The sequence below is a fragment of the Prionailurus bengalensis genome, chromosome B1 (assembly GCF_016509475.1).
Source record: "Prionailurus bengalensis isolate Pbe53 chromosome B1, Fcat_Pben_1.1_paternal_pri, whole genome shotgun sequence".
NCBI lineage: Eukaryota > Metazoa > Chordata > Mammalia > Carnivora > Felidae > Prionailurus > Prionailurus bengalensis.
Genome location: NC_057344.1, coordinates 1,559,675 through 1,581,346, shown reverse-complemented (window position 1 = coordinate 1,581,346; position 21,672 = coordinate 1,559,675). Strand labels below are relative to the sequence as shown.

Below are 21,672 nucleotides of genomic sequence, written 5' to 3'. Positions count from 1 at the left end.
CATAGCCCAGCATCACTGGCTCCTTCTGGACCAGCCTTCCCCACAGGGCTCTCCAGTCGAGCTGAGCCTTCCTGGGGGGCCCAGCGCCCAGCAGCCCAGGCACCCCTCGGCCCGAGCCCTGCTTCCCCACTGGAGCGGCTCCACCTGTGGGCTGCCTTCCTTCTGTTCCAACTGGGAGCCCGAGGCCCAGAGCCACCTGCAGCGCAGAGCCGGGCGGGGGCACTTCCCAAGGGCCCACGCCTGCCGGGAGCGGGAGGGCACGGAAGAGCCACGGGCCCCGCGTGGGTTCCTCCCACACTCTCGCAGCTTCACATGCTGAGGGTTCTGCCCTTCAGGCCCTATAGCCTCCAGGTGTGCCAAGGACATGTGAGTCTGTCCACGGGGGCACGTCTGGGGAAGCCTTGGGAACGGGGAGCCCGGAAGGAGGCCCTGCCCCATGAGCGGGGAGTGACACCAAGCCCCCGACGCCCCACCGTGACGAGGGGACAGGACAGGGAAACGTTAACTTGCACCCCTCCCTCACGGTCCTCACAGTGGTGGAGGGAGGCAGATAAGGAACGTGCCCCAGAGCTGGATGGGACGTCTCCCTTCCTCATCATCCTCCAGGCCACCCTCCATGCCGGAGGGCACTGATGGGTCCCCACAGGTAGGGCTCACAGCAGGCTGTGCTGGCCCGTGCCCCGCGGGGGTGCCCAGGGCCGGGGAGGCGCTCAGCCAGGTTACCCCAAAGTGAGGATGGGCCCTGGTGGCCAGGGGATGGGGGGGGGGGGGCGGCTGAGCTCCACCTCGTCAGTACCTGTGGTCACCCCTCCCCGTCCCCGAGGGGGAAAGGGCCCCCGAAGGACACCCCGTTACCTTCGGGCGCAGGGGCAGGTGGCTCTGGCTGGTCCATCGTGTAGCTGGGACGCTCACTCCTGGGAGCCCTGGGGAAGGAAAGACACCACGGTCACCACAGGCAGAGGCTGCCCTGGGCTGCAGGGGGCTCTCCAGGCCAGGCCAGTGGTCATCCACGGCGGCAGCTACGGGACCAGCCCCTCCCCCACAAGGCCTGCCAAGTGTCTTCTGAGACCACGCCCAAAGCACAGAGCACACAGTCCGGGTGGCCTCACTCCACCCCCCACCCCGGGTCCCCGCCGGGAGCTGCGTCCGTGCCCACGCTTCGGGGACGGCCCCTCCCGCCCTGCAAACGTCTCCCCCTCCCGTTCCCTCTGCTGCAGCCTCGAGTGAAGCCCTCGCCGCCCGGGACCGTGGGCCACGCTCACGATCTCCTCAGCCTTCAGTCTCTGAACCCTGGGTCTAGGCCACATCTCCGCACACGTTTTCCTCTCTTTTTTGCAGATCCCGTTCCCCTACATGCGATCAGAGGAAACCCAAGTCTGAGAATGAGCGTGAAACCAGCCTAACGGTGAGGAGGTCAGTCCCCGGGCCGCGAGGCGGCCGTCCCGTAAGCCCCCGCCCTGTTTACGGGGGTTTAGGGTATCAAACACCTGCCCGGCTTCCACCAGAACGAGCCGGTGAAAATGTCCAGGCTCCGGTGCAGCAAGGACAGCAGCAAGGGACAGTGACGACGGTGACAGTGCTCTGGCCGCCATCCGCCCACAGCGCGGAACATGCTGGAGGAACCAGGATGCAGCCCGCTGTCAACCCACGTGGCAGAAGGGACTGCTCGTGTGGGCTCTGGCAGGGCACCACTGGCACTGCCCGCCCAGCCACGCGCTGAGCACACACAGGCCACACACCGGCCCCCACAGCAGCCATGAACCGGCCCCCACACAGGACCCACCTGGGCCACGCCCTAGCCACACACAGGCCCCACACCAGCCCCGCACGGGCCCCACACCGGCCCCCACAGCAGCCACGAACTGGCCCCCGCACAGGTCCCACCTGGGCCACACCCTAGCCACGCACAGGGCCCCACACCAGCCCCGCACAGGCCACACACCAGCCCCCACAGCAGCCACGAACCGGCTCCCGCACAGGTCCCACCTGGGCCATGTCCTAGCCATGCACAGGCCCCACACCAGCCCCGCACGGGCCCCACACCGGCCCCCACAGCAGCCACGAACTGGCCCCTGCACAGGTCCCACCTGGGCCACGCCCTAGCCACGCACAGGCCCCACACCAGCCCCGGACATCCCCACACCGGGCCCCACAGCAGCCACGAACTGGCCCCCACACGGGTCCCACCTGGGCCATGCCCTAGCCACGCACAGGGCCCCACACTGGTCATGCACGGGCCATGCACCGGTCACACACCAGCCACACATCAGCCACACATCAGCCCTGCACAGGCCACACCCCAGCCCCCGAAGTGGCCCCCACACGGGCCCAAGTGGGCCACGCACCTGCCATGTGCTGGCCTCTCTCGCTTAGCATCTCCCTGCTGTGCACTTGGAAACACCACACCTCCGGAAAACAGGTTCCCTTTATTTTCAAAATGAGAAAACCAAGGCTTGGGGGTCCTGGAGAAACCCACCCACAGGGAGACCCAGGACAGACATGGACGCACACGCTGGGGCTGTGATCTCTGCTCCCTGCGGGCCACCAGGAGCCCCAGAGTGTCCGTTTCTCTGAGCCCAAGCTTCCACCTGGAACGGAGGGACGGTACGGGCCTTGGCGGCTGTGGGGATCAGAACAGGGCCCAGCACGCAGGGGACACTCGGTGAATGGCAGCAGGTGGTGGTCCAGCTACACTGCCATCTGTGCTCTGTGAGACCATGCCCACCCCAGGCCCTCTCCAGAGATCTGATACGACACACACTCAGTGGTGTCAACAGAGGCCACAGCAAAATTTGGCCACAAACCGGAGTCAGGTCTCCAAACAACTCAGACAGACGTGCACGGGCCACAGCGAACCCTCGGGAAAATAACGCGGGAGGAAGCACGTCTGGCCAAGAAGCTGCGGCGACCTCAGGTGACCAGCTCCCCAGGGACGGGGACACAGGAACCCAGACGCTAACAGGAACACCACGCCTGCCACGTCAGCAAATGTCCCTGCCACGTCCACCGTGGTCAAGGCACCGAAGTTGAGTCTGCAGGAGGTCACGGCCCAGGCGCACACACGCTCTGCTGGCCCAGCTGGCACGGACACCAGAGGGTCCACCTGCTCTGGGGCAGCGGTGCCAGGAGAGGCAGGGTACGTGACAGGCTGCAGGAATCACGCAGGCCTCCGCAGCACGAGGCGGGGGAGGGCCTTCACCCTCAAATGCAGACACATTCCAGAGGTGAGCCTGCAAATCTCCCTGGAGTGCGCCAGCCGCGACCCGTCGTGACGTACACGAGGCCGTCGAGGGCGCGGGGGGCTCTCACCGGTGCTGCTCACACAGGGAAACGCCAGGCTGGTCCCAACACTGGACCCGGCCCCTCCCGGTGCACCAAGACCCCGCGGGCACCGGGGGGAACAGGAAAGAAGAGACATCCGCGGGAAGAGGGGCCAACGGATGCCACAGTCATGGGAGGAAGCGAGGAAAAGAAAGGAAGCTGGTATTTTTAGCCATCTGAGAGGTGAGTGGACCAGGGCTTCCGGCTCCTAGGCATTCTGTCCACAGACCAGGGACGCACATCCTGCACTCTTAGCTGCAGAGGACGACATTCCCACGTGGCAGAGCCCACGGGAGCCAGAGGGGCTCTTGGGCTTTAGAGCAAAGCACAGCTTTCTACGCGGTATGATCTCTGCACACGCTCTCCTCCCGCGTGAGACGTGCTGGGGGCCGGCCATAAAAAGGTATCCTTCCCGGTGGGGACAGAGTGGTGGCGTGGCTGCTGGGGTCCCTCCTGGGGGAGCTCAGCCACATCGACCAGCCACACCCTCTTCGTCTTAACTCGATTCTCTTCTCTCCATCACACGCCCTACTTGGCTTCCAGACTCTTTAAACCTCGTGCGCAAATCTCATTAACGAATCGTTTGTCCTTAAAATACATCAGAACAGAGTCCAGTTGGGCTTGTCCCCACGGGTAACCGCGGCATAACACGAGAACTGCCTGGACGCCCGGCCCGCCGACCAGCACGGCTCACGCCCACAGGGTACCTGCTGCACACAGGACCCGTTCCAAGCAAGCCCGGGGCTCGCTCACCGTGCGCCCGAGCTGGGGCTGGAGCCCGGGCCCCCCGTGATCTGTGCTCCGGTAGCCGGTGAGGGCCAGGCAGATCACAGAGTGCCCGGTGACGGTTTGCCTCCAAGATCAGCGTCCGCAGGAAGCCGTGCTCCTGAGAAGGAAATGTTCTAGGCAGCAAACGCACACGTCGGCTTCCGGAAGTCACAGAGGCACTGACCGTGCCTGCAGCCTGCCCGGGCACCGTGTCTGCACCCCCGGGCCCTCCAGGCCCCCCGCAGCCAAGCAGGTTCTGAAGCCACTTCTCTGCACCATCGGGTGCCTTGCAGTGGACACCCTCCCCGGGTGCCCTCTGGGCTGCCAGACGGCGTTCTGGGGGCTGAGCCGGGCTGCAGCCCACTCTGCCCGAGACCGACCCGGGGACACGGGACAAGAGTCACTTACACGATGCCGTCCTCCGACGGACAGAGCGTGAGATAATTCCAGTCCGGGCTGTGTTACTGCTGTCACTCTCCAATTTCGGCATCCTAATGAGAGATTGCATCGTGCACCCAGATTGCGGTTTTCGACCAAACGATGACGCATCCAGTCACGGCAGCGGCCAGAGGTCATGCGCTGCAGGAGGATTTTGTGCCACGGGTCTGGAGGCCACGTGGCTCCACGTCACAAGATGGTTTCCCAGGCCAGGGAACACCCCAGATCGCTTCCCTTGCCTTCTGCGACATCACGGAAATAGACTTGAACTTTTACTCCCGTGGCATTTTTGTGTGTGTGTCCTGCACGATCCGCGGAGACACGCAAAGTAGCATCTGGGGCCGGTGGGCAGCAGGATGCTGAGGCACAGGGGGCCGGTGCTTCCTGCGGCTCGTACCCTGTGACCGCGGCAACGCTGAGGTCTAGAATCTGAGGACTGCGGCACTCCCGCAACCTAGGCCCCTTCCCCCGAGAAGCAGGTGAATCAGCAGCAGAGGGCTGGGGGCCGGACTCTGCCGACACCCTGCCGTCCTGACCCCTCCCGGCTGGACCAGGCTCTGCTGTTTGCGCCTCGGTGTCCTCAGCTGCGCCGCCCGCCCGAGGGCCACTGGGGGTGAGACGACCCCGTGTCCGCGAGGCTGGGGCAGTGCCCCGGAGGGGACAGGCTCTCGGCACATCGGGCTCAGCTCTGCTAGCGCACGGCACCCCACGCACAGTGCGCTCCGGGCTCGGCTCCCCGACATCCACCCCACGGTCTCCCCACTCTCTGGGTGGGCCTCCACCCGAGCCCGCCGCCACCAATCGTGCCGGAATCAGAGCACCTGTCAGCGTCCCAGACTGAGGGGCTGGCTCGGAACGTCGGCGCAGAGCCCGGCTGGGGCAGGGAGCCCCGGGGCCCCGTCCCTCAGGCCTAGGGGGAGGCGGCCCTGAGGACAGAGCCTGGAGCTGAGGGGCCAGGGGGCTGGACGCTGAGCCATCGGCGTGAGCCAGGAAATCCCGGGGGCTCACAGCAGGTGCGCTCAGTTTGGTACTGGAACCAGGAGCCTCTGGGTCGGCGTCACGTCCGTAAGGCTGTCCCTCAACAGAGACCACGAGGGGAGAAGGGAGAGCACCCGAGAGCTCAGCGAGCACGTCCTGCTGGAATGGCAGGGTCTACATTTAACCAGATTCCACAGCAGACCAAACACGTCAGCCCCCTGTCCTCACGTTTCCAGACTTTTAAGTAGAGATAATGCTCACAAAAAAGGGGAGGGGTGGGGAGGAAAGAGGGTCTTCTCTGACACCTGCAGGGAACATCGCTGCCACCTGGCACTTCCGTCCCGTGATCGCCTGGATTTTACCGCCGGGGGGACAGCGAGGCATCATCTCGTCAAGGCTACGCGGGGGGCGGGTGTCTGCGCATTTCTGACCGTAAGAAATGTGCCCGTGTCACACTGTCGCCAGCCCTGAGATCTCTTCCCTCCTGCACCCACTGGCCCAAATAGAAGTAAAAGAGAAGCAAATGTACCGGGATCAACGGCTATCAGAGAACCTGAGGCACCAACCGCTCACCGGCTCTTTCCCACTCGCCCCTGCTCCAGGGAAGGGATGTGAGGTCTCCCCGGAGGGCGTGCGCCCCTAGCCAGAGGCTGGGACCCTGCATCCCATCTGCCGTCCCCAGTTCACGCCAGCCATCTCCACGCAGGCCACCTCCATGCAGCCTCCCCCGGCACTCCCCCTACAAACTCTGATCCCTCTCTCTGCCCTCCCTCCCACGGCTGCGCCCCTCCTGCGTGGCCTCAGCTCCCAGCCACAAGGAGAGAACACATCTTCTCCCGTGGAAAAAGACAACGCCCAGCCTCAGCACAACGAAGCATCACCACAAGGAAATCCTAATAGGAGCAGCCCACTTGGGGGCCCAAGGACACAGAATCCGGGGCGTCCTAGGAAGGAACGAAGGACAGGGTGGGGACCAGAGGCTGGAGAAGCAGGGCAGACAGCCCAGCCAGGACTGCACTTTGACTGAAAGTGTCCAGGAATGGAGCGCAGCCCACACCCGCGCTGCCCCTCTGCCTGCCCTCCAGGCCCTCCTGCCCTTCCCCCTGGCCCCTGCAGCTCACCAGTTTGTTCGCCTCCCAGGACCTCTGCACCCCTGCCTCCTTCCCCCTCCCAAGACCTCTGCACCCCTGCCTCCTTCCCCCTCCCAGGACCTCTGCACCCCTGCCTCCTTCCCCCTCCCAGGACCTCTGCACCCCTGCCTCCTCCCACCCACCCAGGACCTCTGCACCCCTGCCTCCTTCCCCCTCCCAGGACCTCTGCACTCCTGCCTCCTTCTCCCTCCCAAGACCTCTGCACCCCTGCCTCCTTCCCCCTCCCAAGACCTCTGCACCCCTGCCTCCTTCCCCCTCCCAGGACCTCTGCACCCCTGCCTCCTTCCCCCTCCCAGGACCTCTGCACCCCTGCCTCCTCCCACCCACCCAGGACCTCTGCACCCCTGCCTCCTTCCCCCTCCCAGGACCTCTGCACTCCTGCCTCCTTCTCCCTCCCAAGACCTCTGCACCCCTGCCTCCTTCCCCCTCCCAGGACCTCTGCACCCCTGCCTCCTTCCCCTTCCCAGGACCTCTGCAGCCCTGCCTGCTTCCCCCACCCAAGACCTCTGCACCTCTGCCTCCTTCCACCCACCCAGAACCTCTGCACCCCTGCCTCCTTCCCCCTCCCAGGACCTCTGCACCCCTGCCTCCTTCCCCCTCCCAGGACCTCTGCACCCCTGCCTCCTTCCCCCTCCCAGGACCTCTGCACCCCTGCCTCCTTCCCCCTCCCAGGACCTCTGCACCCCTGCCTCCTTCCCCTTCCCAGGACCTCTGCAGCCCTGCCTGCTTCCCCACCCAAGACCTCTGCACCTCTGCCTCCTTCCACCCACTCAGAACCTCTGCACCCCTGCCTCCTTCCCCCTCCCAGGACCTCTGCACCCCTGCCTCCTTCCCCTTCCCAGGACCTCTGCACCCCTGCCTCCTCCCACCCACCCAGGACCTCTGCACCCCTGCCTCCTTTCCCCTCCCAGGACCTCTGCACCCCTGCCTCCTTCCCCCTCCCAGGACCTCTGCACCCCTGCCTCCTTCCCCCTCCCAAGACCTCTGCACTCCTGCCTCCTTCCCCCTCCCAGGACCTCTGCACCCCTGCCTCTTTCCCCCTCCCAGGATCTCTGCACCCCTGCCTCCTTCCCCCTCCCAGGACCTCTGCACCCCTGCCTCCTTCCTCCTCCCAAGACCTCTGCACCCCTGCCTCCTTCCCCCTCCCAGGACCTCTGCACCCCTGCCTCTTTCCCCCTCCCAGGATCTCTGCACCCCTGCCTCCTTCCCCCTCCCAGGATCTCTGCACCCCTGCCTCCTTCCCCCACCCAGGACTTCTGCACCCCTGCCTCCCCCCACCCAAGGCCTCTGCCGTGGCTGAGATGAATTCATGTGCATGTCAACCTTCTTGTTGTTCTCTGAGCCCAGCTCAGGCCCCCAATCTGGAGTCCAGGAGGAAGCACCATCCCCCTCCCCTAGAGAGAGAGAGAGGAGGGAAGGAGCCTTGTCCAGCCCCACCCCACAGGGAGTGCGTGTGGCTCGGGGTGGGACACATCCAGGAGCCTGTCCAGGCAGGCTCCCTCTGGAAGGGCGCAGGCTGCTGAACGCTGGCTCAGAACAAGGAACACACGTAACCTTGGCTGATGCCCAGGCCGTAAGTGCACGTTTGTAGAGCTGGGAAAATACTTCCTTATTTAGGACCTGCTAGTAAGGAACAAACTCCAGAAAGGGGTTTTGTGAGGAGGGAGGAAGTGGAGGGGAAGGGACACAGGAGCTCCTGGTGGGTCACACTGTGGGCAGCTGGAGGCCCAGGTCGAGGGGAACCCCCTCCCCCGGGGGTGGGGTCCACACGGGCTCTGACCATGTCAGTGACATGGCTGTGCCCTCCTGTCCTCTGACGGTCAGTTTACCAAGAGGAGACTCACCACCCAACCGCACGTCCCCCGGAAAGCTCTGGAAGGCCCGTCTGCACTGAATGCACAGACTCGAGTCATCTGAGTCAGAGCAATCCAGACTTTTCTCTAAACCTCAACTTCACCTGCACAAAATCACAACTGCCTCACATGATCAAGACTTACCAAGGAGTAAGTGAGATCTGTCTTTATCAGGCCAAGTCTTTGAGAAATGCTTTCTTTAAATATCAAGCTCGGAAAACAAAATAGCAGAAAGTTGCTCATGGAAGCGAACGGTCTCTAGAGCTGCCTCTGCTCCCAGAGCCCACACCCTGTGCTCCCACCAGCCCTCCTCCCGGAGCCCACACCCTGTGCCCCATCAGCCCACCAGCGGGGGCGCCGCTCTCTCTGATTAATTCTGGGGCCGGGCACCCTCCGCAGCCTCTCCAGGCCTCCCTGTTCTTTCCCACGCCACACTGTGCCCGACCCAAGGACAGGGCAGAGCATCCCAGGAAAGGGTCAGCTCACAACGTGACCCAGAGTAAAACCACAAGCCCCTCCACTAAGACCCACGTGCCCAGAAGTCTCATGCATAAAGTGAACTCCAACTGTAAGAATCATCCTCAGAGACCAGGACAGGCGGCCTCAGAACGGGGGTCACCTGGGACCCGGGCCAGAGTCTGAGCCCTGCACCCCCAGCAGGACAACCTCCGTGCCCAGGGTGCAGGGCCTCCAAGGGGTGGGGGCCGCCCAGGAAGGGAGTTACTTACGGGAAGCGTAATCGGATGCTCCCACAGAGAAATGTTATCACGTTGGTCAGACCCAGGATAAGAGGCATCCCCCCCAGGGCACAGCAAGCCTCCTTCCTCACACACGTGGGGAGGGGAGTCCGTGAACCTGCTCCGTCCCCCGGGACACGGCCCCCAGGGTGCTGGGGTGCCCACACACCCAACACCAGCAGAGCCACACCGTGGACCCTGGGAAGAGGAAGGAGAGGGTGTCCAGAGGGCGCAATCACTGTGCCCACACAGCAGTCCTGGGCAGGGAGGCAGGAGAGCGGGCTAGGACTCTGCCAGCACGGCTGAGGCAGGGCTGCGAAGAGAGTGCTTCCCGGAGGAAGACAGAGGAGGGCAGCACGAGGGGAGGGAGGCCCCCCACCTGCAGGGGACCCCCCCCCCTCCAGGGCAGGGCCTTGTGCTTGGCTCTGAGGGGATCCACGGACGTGTTTGAGCAGGGAACTGATGTGGCCAGAGAGGCCTTTTTAGAAGGTTACTCAGGTATCGGGGTCCACAGGGCACCGGGGAGGAGGGCCAGGTGGATGGAGGGTATCGCCGAGACCACGGGGCAGGAGCAGAGGCTCATGACCATGAGACGATGCTAATTAGGCAAGTGAAGACTCCTTAGCCTGCAGCCCTCCAAAATGGTGGGCATTTCTTTTTTTTAATTTTTTTTAAATGTTTATTTATTTTTGAGAGAGAGAGAGAAAGATTCAGAGCACAAGCAGGAGAGGGACAGAGAGAGAGAGAGGGAGACACACAGGGAGGGAGACACACAGGGAGGGAGACAGCACAGAGAACGACGCGGGGCTTGAACTCATGAACCGCGAGATCATGATCTGAACCGAAGTCGGACACCTAACCACTGAGCCAACAAGGCGCCCCCAAAGTGGTGGGCATTTCTCCTTGAACCCCACCAAGTCTTAAAGTACGTGTGACAGGTGGCCAGACAAAATCAAACAGGAAACCCCAGCCTCAAACGGCACATCAGACAAAACGGACTTCACATACAGAGCATTCGTTTCCAAAGCAGAATACACACTCTTCTCAAGTGCATACAGCACATTCTCCAGGACCGATCACGTGTTAGGTGACAAATCAAATCTCGACAAACTTAACAAGACTGAAACCATATCAAACGTCTCTTGCGATCACACTGGAATGAAACTAGAAACCAATCACAGGAAAATGGGGAAAAACACAAATATGTGGAGACTGAACGACATCCTAGTGAACAACCAGTGAGTCAAACAAGAAACCCAAAGGAAATAAAAAAAAAAAAAAATACCTTGTTTCGTTTGAGACAAACGAAAATGGAAACACAACACTCCAAAATCTATGGAATGTGGCAAAGCTACTCTGAGAGAGAAATCTGTAACCATAAATGTCTATGTTAAGAAACAAGAGGCTCCTGGGAGCTTGGTCGGTTGGGCGTCCGACCTTGGCTCAGGTCATGATCTCACAGTTCTTGAGTTCGAGCCCTGCATCAGACTCTGTGCTGACAGCTTGGAGCCTGGAGCCTGCTTCGGATTCTGTGTCTCCCTCTCTCTCTCTGCCCCTCCCCTCCTTCTCTCTCTCTTTCTCTCTCTCAAAAATAAATAAACATTAAAAAAAAAAAAAGAAAACAAAGAAACAAGAATGGGGTGCCTGGGTGGTTCTGTCAGTTAAGCATGAAACTCTTTTTTTTTTTTTTTTTAATTTTTTTTTTCAACGTTTATTTATTTTGGGGACAGCGAGAGACAGAGCATGAACGGGGGAGGGGCAGAGAGAGAGGGAGACACAGAATCGGAAACAGGCTCCAGGCTCTGAGCCGTCAGCCCAGAGCCCGACGCGGGGCTCGAACTCACGGACTGCGAGATCGTGACCTGGCTGAAGTCGGACGCTTAACCGACTGCGCCACCCAGGCGCCCCTAAGCATGAAACTCTTGATTTCAGATCAGGTTGTGAGATTGAGTCCCCTGTCGGGCTCCATGCTGGGCATGAAGCTCGAGTAAGACTCTCTTTTTTTCATTTTTTTTTTTTTTTCTTAATTTGAGAGAGAGAGGGAGCACACACACGAGTGGGGGAGAGGGGCAGATGGGGAAGGAGGGAGGGGGACAGAGAGAGAATCATAACCAGGCTGTCCGCTCAGTGTGGAGCCTGATGAGGGGCTCAATCCCACTCTCCCTCTCTTTCCGCCCCTCTCCCACTCATATATGCTGTCTCTCTGTACATAAAAAATAAAAAAGAAACAAGAAAAATCTCAAAGGAACCACCCCACTCTACATCTCAAGGAAGAAAACAACAAAGATCAGAATGGAAATAAATCGGACAAAAAGCAATAGAAAAAAAATCAACGAAACTACGAGGTTCTGAAAAGATACAGCTGACAAACCTCTCACCAGACCTACTGGGGAAAAAAACCAGAGAGGACTCAAATAAAACCACACGTAGCAGACGAGCCATTTCATCAGGCACCAAAGAAACACAAAGGATCATAAGAAACGTAGTACGAACAATTTTAAGCCAACAAACTGTACAACCTACAAGGAATGGAAAATTCCTACAAACACCTGACAAAGACTGAATCAGGAAGAAACAGAAAATCTGAACAGACCCGTTGCTAGTAAGGAGATAGAATCAATCACCAAAAACCTCCCAACAAACAAATATCCGGGGCCAGACAGCTTCACGGACCAGACCTACCAAACATTAAAGTTAGAATTAATACCAATCCTTCCCCATCCTCTTCAAGAAAAACAGAGGAATGGGAAACACTTCCAACTGCATTTTAGGAGGCCAGCATTACCCTGATGCTAAAACAAGACAAAGACAATATAATTAAGGAAAATTACAGTCCCGATGAACAAAGACGTAAAAATCCTCAGTGACATAGTGCTGAACCATAATGAACGCCACACTGAAAGGATCGAACGCCGTGACCAAGTGCGGCTCACCCCAGGAATGCCAGGCTCAACATCGACAAGTCAACGAGAATCACCTACCGACAAAAAGAAAGACAGAGATCACAGGGTTATCACCATCAGTGCGGAAAAACCATTTGACAAAATTCGACATCTGTGTATCGCTTAAGAAAAAAAAACCCTCGGGGCGCCTGGGTGGCGCAGTCGGTTAAGCGTCCGACTTCAGCCAGGTCACGATCTCGCGGTCCGCGAGTTCGAGCCCCGCGTCGGGCTCTGGGCTGATGGCTCGGAGCCTGGAGCCTGTTTCTGATTCTGTGTCTCCCTCTCTCTCTGCCCCTCCCCCGTTCATGCTCTGTCTCTCTCTGTCCCAAAAATAAATAAACGTTGAAAAAAAAAAAATTAAAAAAAAAAAAAAAAAAAAAAAAAAAAAGAAAAAAAAACCCTCAACAAGTGGGTATAGAGACAACGTACTTTGACCTAACAAAGGCCCCACGGGGCAAGCCCACAGCTGACATCACACTCAGGGAGGAAAGCAGAAAGCGTCTCCTCTAAGATCAGGAACAAGACAGGGATGTCCTGTACCACCACCTTTCTTCATCATGGTGCTGCAAGTCCCAGCCTCAGCAATTAGGCAAGGAAAGAGACAAAAGGCATCCACACTGGGAAGGCAGAGGCAAAACTGATACTCTCTGCAGACAACATGACACTGCCCATAGAGAACCCCAGAGACTGCACCAAAAGACCGTTAGAAACAAATTCAGCAAAGCCGAAGGACACACAACCAAAGCGGGCACAAATCGGCTGTACTTCTACACAAAGTAACAAGTTACCAGAAACATTAAGAAAATGGGCGCCCGGGTGGCTCGGTCAGTTAAGTGTGCGACTTCGGCTCGGGTCGGGATCTCACGGTTCGTCGGTTCGAGCCCCGCATCGGGCTCTGTGCGGACAGCTCGGAGCCTGGAGCCTGCTTCGGATTCTGTGTCTCCCTCTCTCTCTGCCCCTCCCTCACTTGCACTTGGTCTCTCTCTCTCTCTCTCTCTCTCTCTCTCTCTCAAAAATAAATAAGCATTTAAAAAAAGTGAGGGAGAGGGGCGCCTGGGTGGCTCAGTTCGTTGAGCATCCAACTTCAGCTCAGGTTATATATCCTGGTTCATGAGTTCTAGCCCCGCGTCGGGCTCTGTGCCGACAGCTCGGAGCCTGGAGCCTGCTTTGGATTCTGTGTCTCCCTCTCTCTCCGCTCCTCCCCCACTTGTACCTTTTTTCTTAAAAATAAATAAATATACATTTTTTAAAAACCGGGCAGAGGATCTGAAAAGATATCTTTCCAAAGAAAACATACAGGTGGCACAAAGGCACATGGAAAGGTGCTCTCACCATCGGGGACCATCAGGGAAATGCAAATCAAAAGCACATTGAGAGATCGCCTCCCGCCTGTCAGAATGGTTAAAATGGAAAAGACGAAAGGTAAGCAGCGCTGACAAGGATGTGGAGAAAGGGGCCCTGGAGAAGGCACGCAGGTTCCTCGAAACATTAACCCTAGAACTCGCCCACGGTTCGGCAATCCCACTTCTGGACAGTCATCCTAAGACGCGTGTAAGCCACCGAAGTGTCCACGGAAGGAAGAACGGGAAGAAACTACGGTGTGATACACACGCCACGCGGAGTACTACCCTGCCGTGGGGACAGAGGTTCTGCTCTCCGCAGCGACACGGACCGGCTGGCCGCGTCACAGTGGCTGAAACAAATGGAGAGAGACAAGTATCAAGTGACCTCGTCTTACGTGGACTGAAAACAAGCTCATAAGCACAAAGAACGGATTGGTGGTTGCCGGACGCAGGGGTGGGGGTGGGAGAAGTGAGGGGAGGGTGTGAGAGATCCAAGATCCCGCCGACAAGATCAGTCGGTCCTGGAACGTTCCACAGGCAGGGACACTAGCGCTAAGAGCACACTATGGCACGCGGGTCCCCTGCTGTCCGAAAGTACAGCGTTCCGACAAAATCCCTCAGAGCAGAGATAGAAGGAATTATCGTTCATTTCTATGGGAAAATCTGTGACCGTGAACAGACCCCAAAAACTATTCTCTCAGGCTTTTCTTGGGCCACAGGGACACATGCCACTAACAGACGCCCGAAAGAAACGGAGAAGGCACAGACGGGGACAGGCGGCTGCACGCGGAGCGTCCCTCGGACAGAGCCGGGCCGTGCCCCTCTGGCTGGAGGACACACGTCTATTTTCACGGATCGACTGTTTTCACAGAAGCGAAATTCTCCTCGGGCTCTTTGGGCAAGGGAAACCAGGTCCTCACGTGGGTCTTTCCAAGAAGCCAAGTGGCTTAGCGTGACCTTTCAGAAAGCGGGAGACGCTCGTATCTGAAAGTTGCTAAGGGGGTATGCAAAATGTTCTCCCAGAGACATCGCCGGCCCCAGCGGGAGGCACCTTGCTCAGCATATCGAATTGTGAGCACTCCCACCCCCAGAAACCTCCTTCTCGCCCTCGCTCAGGACAGAACTTCAACAGCTGGGAGTTACCCCGACCCCCCTTTCTCCTGTTCCCAGCATATAACCCATTGGGAATCGGGGCACTTCCGTCTTGAAATCATGACCGGAATACGACCAACCACTCCCTCCAAGGCCACCTGTCTGGCCCACACTGGCTCCTGTCTCTTGCCTGAGTTACTGGAAAAGCCTCACAAGTGATCTCCCTTCCCCATCCTCAATCCTCTGTAAACTGTTTTCAAGACTGCAGCCAGGATGGCCCAGTTAAACAGGGGTCACGTGTGGTCGCAGCCCTGCCATGGCTTTCTGTCACCCTCTGTCACTTCCCTGAGGCCAAGTCCTACCTCTGTCTTCCGCAGCCACGGGCCGAACTGCTGTTCCTGGACATGCCTGGTACGCTCCTGCCTCAGGACCTTTGCACGTGCGATTCCTTCTGCTTGGAAAGGTCTCGTGGCCTTATCACTCACCTTCTTTAGATCTTTACTCAAGTATCGCCCTCCTAGCGGTCCTACCTGCTCCCGTGTGAACCGCAACACCCTCTCCTCACCTTCACACCCCCAGCCCTGCCTCCACCTTTACTCTTCCAGAGCATTTATCGTAGTCTCTAGTCCATTTCAGCAGGCCTATCATGTCGGCTTAGTGGTTGAACCCATTCGATTCCTGGTGCAAAGCCCGGGGGGAAAAGGTACCTGGGGCCCTTCCGCAGCCCAGAGCCAGAGAGCAGGCTCCCCGGCCAACTGCGCCCCCGAGCACCATCAGGAGAATGGGCCTTACTAGGAACACACCTGCGTGTGAAGCCACAGCCGCCTCGGTTACAGGTGAGCACGTGCACGTCCTGTCCCAGCCCGAACGCTGAGCAGGGACCCGTCCCAGGGTGCACGTCTCCCTCTGGCCAGGTCCTGCCTAACAGGGCCATCTCCTCGCTGCCGCGAACACCTGTGCCCGGTTCCCGAATACCCCTGCGGCCGGGCAGAATGGGACACCTGTCACTCCCTCCTGGTAAGTCGCGCAGGAGGGACAGCAGACCGCCCGGGCTCTGCCTCACTCTCACACATCAGGCCCAGACCGAGGCCCTCACGGAACGCCACTGGCCCCTGCGGTCCTGGGCACCTGGCGGCAGGAGCGGGATCTCAGCTGCAAATGACAAGTGACCCCCTCCCTGCAGCACAGCAGTGGTGGACAGGACACCCTGGCGTGGCCCCGTCAGAAACACTTGTGCCGCCAGACTCCCCGACACACCCACGACATTCCCGCAGCTCCCGGGAGGCAGGGAGCACGCAGGGCATGAGTAAGCCCAACCCCCGCCCCCCCCCCCCCCCCCCCCGGCCCCGCGACTGGGCCGCTGCCCCCCGCCCCGCCGAGTCCGTGCTCCAGAGCGGTCTTATCACTGCTGCAGCACAGGGCCGGGGGGGCGGAGCCCAGTCCCTGTCCTTGGGGAGAGCCGAGCGACAGCCCACAGCCTCCCGGCCGCCCGATCCACCCGGCCCGCAGGCCCAGACCTGCTGGCACAAGTGACGAAGAGACACGCGGGATTCTTTCCGCCGGAGCTCAGCACCAGCCTCGGGAGCGCAATCCTCCTGCTCTCCGGGACTCCCCGGGCTGTGTCTACACTGGCCCCTGCAGGCCTCCCATCCAGAAGGCTCAGCAAATGCCCTCGGGGTTCAAGCCACTTCCCAGCCGCTGTTAAAAAGGCAGAGCAGCCAACAACCACGGCTGTGCTGGAAACTCGGACGACAGCCCTCCTGAACACAGCCCTTCCAAGCCCTGGCTTCAAACTTCGCCCGCTGGCCACGGAGGACCACGTCAGCATCAACACCTCTTCCAACGCACTCGCCTCCCAGTCCTTAAAGCCAGGAACCAAGCACAAGTCACTGCTCTCTTCTCCACTCAGAGAAATGACAATAACAGAATGAAACCCTCAGTGTGCCCAGCACGCTTGTGTCAAGATGTAATGCCCGGGCCTTTCTCACACGGGCACCATTTCTTACTTCAACGTTTATTTATTTTTGAGAGAGAGACAGACAGAGCACAAGAGGGGGAGGGACAGAGAGAGAGAGGGAGACCCAGAATCCGAAGCAGGCTCCAGGCTCTGAGCTGTCAGCACAGAGCCCGACGTGGGGCTCGAACCCATGACCCTGAGATCAGGACCTGAGCCAAAGTCAGATGCTTAACCGACTGAGCCACCCAGGCACCCTAATGTTTTTGTTTTTATTTATTTTTGAGACAGAGACAGAGAGTGGGTGGGTAGGGGGCAGAGAAAGAGGGAGACACAGAATCCGAAGCAGGCTCCAGGCTCTGAGCTGTCAGCACAGAGCCTGACGCGGGGCTCGAACTCATGAACCATGAAATCACGCCCTGAGCCGAAGTTGGGGGCTTAACAGACTGAGTCACCCAGGCGCCCCGTCCCATGGGCAGCTCTTAATGACCCACACTAACAAGAGAAGCCAGAAGTTCAGAGCTCACGTATATATCTGACATCGTGGTTTTCCTTGTAACATCTGTATCTCAAAGTAAATGTCTACGTTGCCTTCTTAAAATAGTAACGATGATCATGGCACTGTCACGTAAGGGTCTGGAGCTCCACAGCCAAACCATGTGGCCGTGGCCCGGATAAGAATGAAGACACACCCTCAGCCCACAAAGCAAAGCCCACATCCTCAGGGACCCCGACACGCCTCACGCTGGAAGATCCCTTGCTTCGCGAGGTTGTCCGTGTACAGAATACCCAGGCACCCTCCCCCATTCCTTCTGCTTTCTTCATGAATTCTCCAGTTTGGGACTTGTGAGTGGTCACTGGGTCAAGCTTCCGGAGTCTAGGATGGGCCAGCAGGTAAGCAGACCCCTCGGAGCGCCCGCAGAGAGCTAAGAGCCGCTCGATTCCCTCCGGACGTGCAATGCACCACCGCCCCCCGGCTCCTACACAACGTACCCCCCCTTCTCCGTGTCTCCCTGTCACAGAGGCCACCCCACACAGTTTTAGCTGAGGCTGTGTTTTACTGTAACCAATTTCTGATACTGGAAGGCGGTTCATGGGAGAGAAAAACATGAACACTACAAAAGATTCAATATTTCAAAACATCTTTTTCACGTGAAAATATGAAATAAAGACACACACAGCCCCTCCCACGAGCAGGCATAGATCACTTCAGTGACTCAAAGAAAAGCAGGGGGAAAGAGTACCAGTTGTTGGGACAACCATTCCTTTTCACGATCGGAGCTGTGACGATTCACGAACAAGCAGCGAGAAGAGTGAGCTGTGTGTGTCAGGGAGGCTGGGGGCGGAGAAGGTCCCGGGTCTGTCACCTGCTGTCAGCCAGGGCCGTCCCTGTCACAGGCGAGGCCCCGCCACAGCCTCCCACAGAGGCACTCAGCTCTCATCTGGGACCCCGGGTCAGACTCCACCCAGACCTGGAGCTCCCGTGCCTACCGCACAGCTCCGGGATCTCCCCTGTCCTTCCAAAATTACACTTGCAGGAGGCTTGGGTGAGAAAGGTGTGACGCCACCTAACCGAAGCTTCACACCTACTCTCCCCTTCCGTCTTCTTTCTCTCCACTCCCCTCCTACCCGTGCAGACTAGGAGTAACGTATCAGCTGAACACCAACACGCTCTGAGACCTTTCTACCACACCCTGTGCAACACAGCAACATCCTACAACTCGGGTTTTTAAACTATTATTTACGGAACAATACAGCCAAAATCCCCCCAGTTTCATTTCACTCTGCAGACCATTTTCTGTGTGAAAAGCCTTTCCATAGAAACTGTGTTCCTGCAACTTTGTAAGTGAGTAGACTTGAAACTCTGTGGCATGACCTGACTCACCCCGGGTCAGGTGAGCGCTTCCAGACCTCGACCCGGGGCTCCTGACATCAAGCCCCTTGCTGCAACCGGCCTGCCTCTATCCAGAATTCCCAAACACTTTCCTCTTACCTTCACTGCAAAGAAACTACATAGAAAACACAGCAGATCAAAATATCGAGATGATAAATTCAGTAAAAGTAGAAAGGTCAAAGGTAACAAGTGGGGCGCCTGGGGGGCTCAGTCGCTTAAGCAGCCGACTTCAGCTCAGGTCATGATCTCACAGTCCGTGAGTTCGAGCCCCGCGTCGGGCTCTGTGCTGACAGCTCGGAGCCTGGAGCCTGCTTCGGATTCTGTCTCCTTCTCTCTCTGCCCTTTCCCTGCTCGTGCTCTCTCTCTCTCTCAAGAATAAACATAAAAAAACAAACAAAAAAAAATTTTTTAAGGTAAAAAGCTACTTTAAATAACTCTCAATTTCCCTCTTCCCTGATTGTAACCCCTGGTGGAAGGTTAATCAGTTATGACACAACACCTCAGACAAATGACAAGGAACCAGGAAATTCTGTATCTGACTACAAACGGACCCCCGTCCCTAACCGTAGACGTTAGCCACTCAGTCATATGCTAGGGCCAATCAAATAAACACTGTTAGTTGTGAAGCAAATTATATTTCAAAAATACAAACACCAAATCTTATCTTTCCTTTCTAATAAAAGTTATTTCCTACGAAACAGATATGCGAAATAGATTTAGTAAGCAGTAAGTGAACAGTGAAAACCTCACCCCTGCAATGTTCCACCTGGCGGGGCACTCAGGCACGCCTGCACCGAATCCGCAATACTGACTGTTTCTTAGGTTGTACTTTCCGGCTCAACCAGAGAGGAGAGAACAGCCCGCGAGGTTTGGAGTTAATGAGAAGTTTCACCTCTAGCAAAAGTGAGTCACTGACATGAATACTGCATTGCACCAATCTGCTGCTTTCTCTGAACACGGATGCAGGGGTGCCTGGGTGGCGCAGTCGGTTAAGCGTCCGACTTCAGCCAGGTCACGATCTCGCGGTCCGGGAGTTCGAGCCCCGCGTCAGGCTCTGGGCTGATGGCTCAGAGCCTGGAGCCTGTTTCCGATTCTGTGTCTCCCTCTCTCTCTGCCCCTCCCCCGTTCATGCTCTGTCTCTCTCTGTCCCAAAAATAAATAAACGTTGAACACGGATGCATCGTTTACCCAGATGTTGATGCTCAAAACTGAGGGTCTCACAGAGGCGAAGTGTCGCCAGCTGGGGGTGAGTAGGTGCCTCCTGAGTATGGCCTGCACCCCTGCTTCAGTTTCTGGAGCCGTGATACTCTGAGAGAACGGGGACACATACTTGCTTCCAAGATGTAATTACGTTCATCCTAAAGTGGACCAATGACTTTGTCTTTACAGGAAAAGGGAAATTACTGTCCCAGATCAACACCTCAGTTCCTGCCGTGACTGGAGTGGGGTCTGGTAGACTCCAGCCTCCAGGCCCTGCCTGGAGGACCCTCCCACACAATCCTGACAGCCCATTACCACTATCCCGCGGGGGAGGACCCCAGGCACCCTGCCGAAGTTGGGGGGCTGCTCGTGGGCTTGCTCCCTCCACATCCGTGCGCGGGGTAACAGGAGAAATTCCACCCAACTTGGCGGCCACTCGTGGTCTGTCACCTGTACCCAGGAGTGACAGGGAGCTGGGGGCTGCTCATGGACCCCCTTACACATGAGCTGTATTGTCTGTGCCAGGGGACAGGGGACACCCCACTGGGTGGGGTGCTGCTCACGGTCCATCACCTGCACTGTGGGTGCTCAAGGGTGCAGGGGACACCCCTCTAAAGTTGGGGGGGTTGCATATGAACCACTCCTTGATATCTGTGCTCAGAGGAGACAGAACACTCGTCTGAAGTTGGGTGGCTGCTCATGGGCCTGTTACCTGCACTGTGTGCTGGGCTGAGGGCACAGGGGCACCCCACTAAAGTTGGGAGGCTGCGTTCAGTCCTTTACGTCCACTGTCTGTGCCCAGGGGGAAGGGCATACCCCGAAGTTGTTCAGGGCAAGGGCAAGGGCAGGGGCGGGGGCGGGGGCGGGGGGGGGGGGAAGGGGTGCTCATGGGCTGGTTAGCTCCACAGTGGTGCTCGGGGTGCCAGGAAGCATCCCGCAGAAGCTGGGTGCTGCCCGTGGTCCATTACTTGCACTGTGTGCTGGGGTGAGGGCACAGCACGCACCCCACTGAAGCTGGGGGCTGCGTGCGGTCCGTTACCTGCACTGTTCCTGGGGAACAAGGCCCCCACCACCAGGGGTCTGCGCCTCCTGTAAGACTCCGGGTGGGCGGGCAGCCCAGAGTTCACGGATCTGTGGGATTTAGCGAGTTTAGGGGGCACTGGACGGAAGAGAGACTTTCAAAGGAAAAAGCAAACTCGTCCGAGACCCGCGATTCACTCGCTGGACGCGCCCTTCAAGGACCCCCGCCTCCCATTCCTGGGCCCGCGCCCTCCCCACCGGAACCCGCCTCTCCCCGCAGGACCCCCAGACTCCTTGCGACCGTCAGTCATCCCTGCCCCCCCCCCCCACAGACCCCCGGACCCTGCCCTTGGGCCTGCACCGTCCCCCAGGGATCCTCACGTCCCGGCCCGAACTCACCCCCCCAAGGACTCTGGCCCTCTAGCTAGCACTCACCCAGACGGGACCACCGCCAGCCGGCCCTCCGAGCGCCCCTCACCCTGCCCCGCTGCTGCCGCCCTGGGATGCGCCCCGGCCCCGCCCACAGGGAGGCAGCTCCACCCCCACAGTCTGATTGGGCGGCTTCGACGGTGCCGGGAGCCCATTGGATCCTACGCCTGCCCGTCCTCGGCCACGCTCCGCCCACACGCCCGCGCATTCCTGCGGGGCCACGTGGCCGCCCGCGGCCCCTCCTAGGCCCAACGCCCCGCCTGGCTGCGCACGCGTGGGCGGGGGGCGGGGGCACGGTCCCCCAGACTCCCGGCCCTTCCTGAGGACGCTTAGGCTGTGCACATGTGGGCGGGGGGCATGGGGACGCCACCCCCCACCCAAACGCCAGCACTTGCCGAGGACCCTTAGACCGTGCACGCGTGGGCGGGGGGGAGGCATGGGGACGCCCCATCCAAACGTCAGCTCTTCCCGAGGACCCTTAGACTGTGCACGCGTGGGTGGGGGCAGGACCACCCCCCACTCCCAACCTGCCCCAGATACAGGCCTTTCCCC

General features: G+C 58.9%; 1 protein-coding gene and 1 non-coding gene across 6 annotated transcripts in view; both read right to left on the bottom strand.

Annotated features, from left to right (window-relative positions):
• Positions 1-21,236, bottom strand: part of ARHGEF10 (Rho guanine nucleotide exchange factor 10) — a 107,128-nt gene extending 85,892 nt beyond the window's left edge. For 4 of the 5 annotated variants that reach the window (XM_043557276.1, XM_043557280.1, XM_043557288.1 and 1 more), the window contains exons 1-2: positions 21,127-21,236; positions 856-923 (exon numbers count right to left, since the gene is read on the bottom strand). In XM_043557276.1, coding sequence (XP_043413211.1) covers positions 856-892 — 37 coding nt within the window. In that variant the 5' untranslated portion in view covers positions 893-923; positions 21,127-21,236. The remainder of the gene's footprint in view (positions 1-855; positions 924-21,126) is intronic. The other variant, XM_043557307.1, reaches the window with a different exon arrangement.
• Positions 16,748-16,831, bottom strand: TRNAQ-UUG. The gene has a single exon. It is a non-coding gene; the product is annotated as a tRNA-Gln (tRNA).
• Positions 21,237-21,672: the final 436 nt, after the last annotated feature.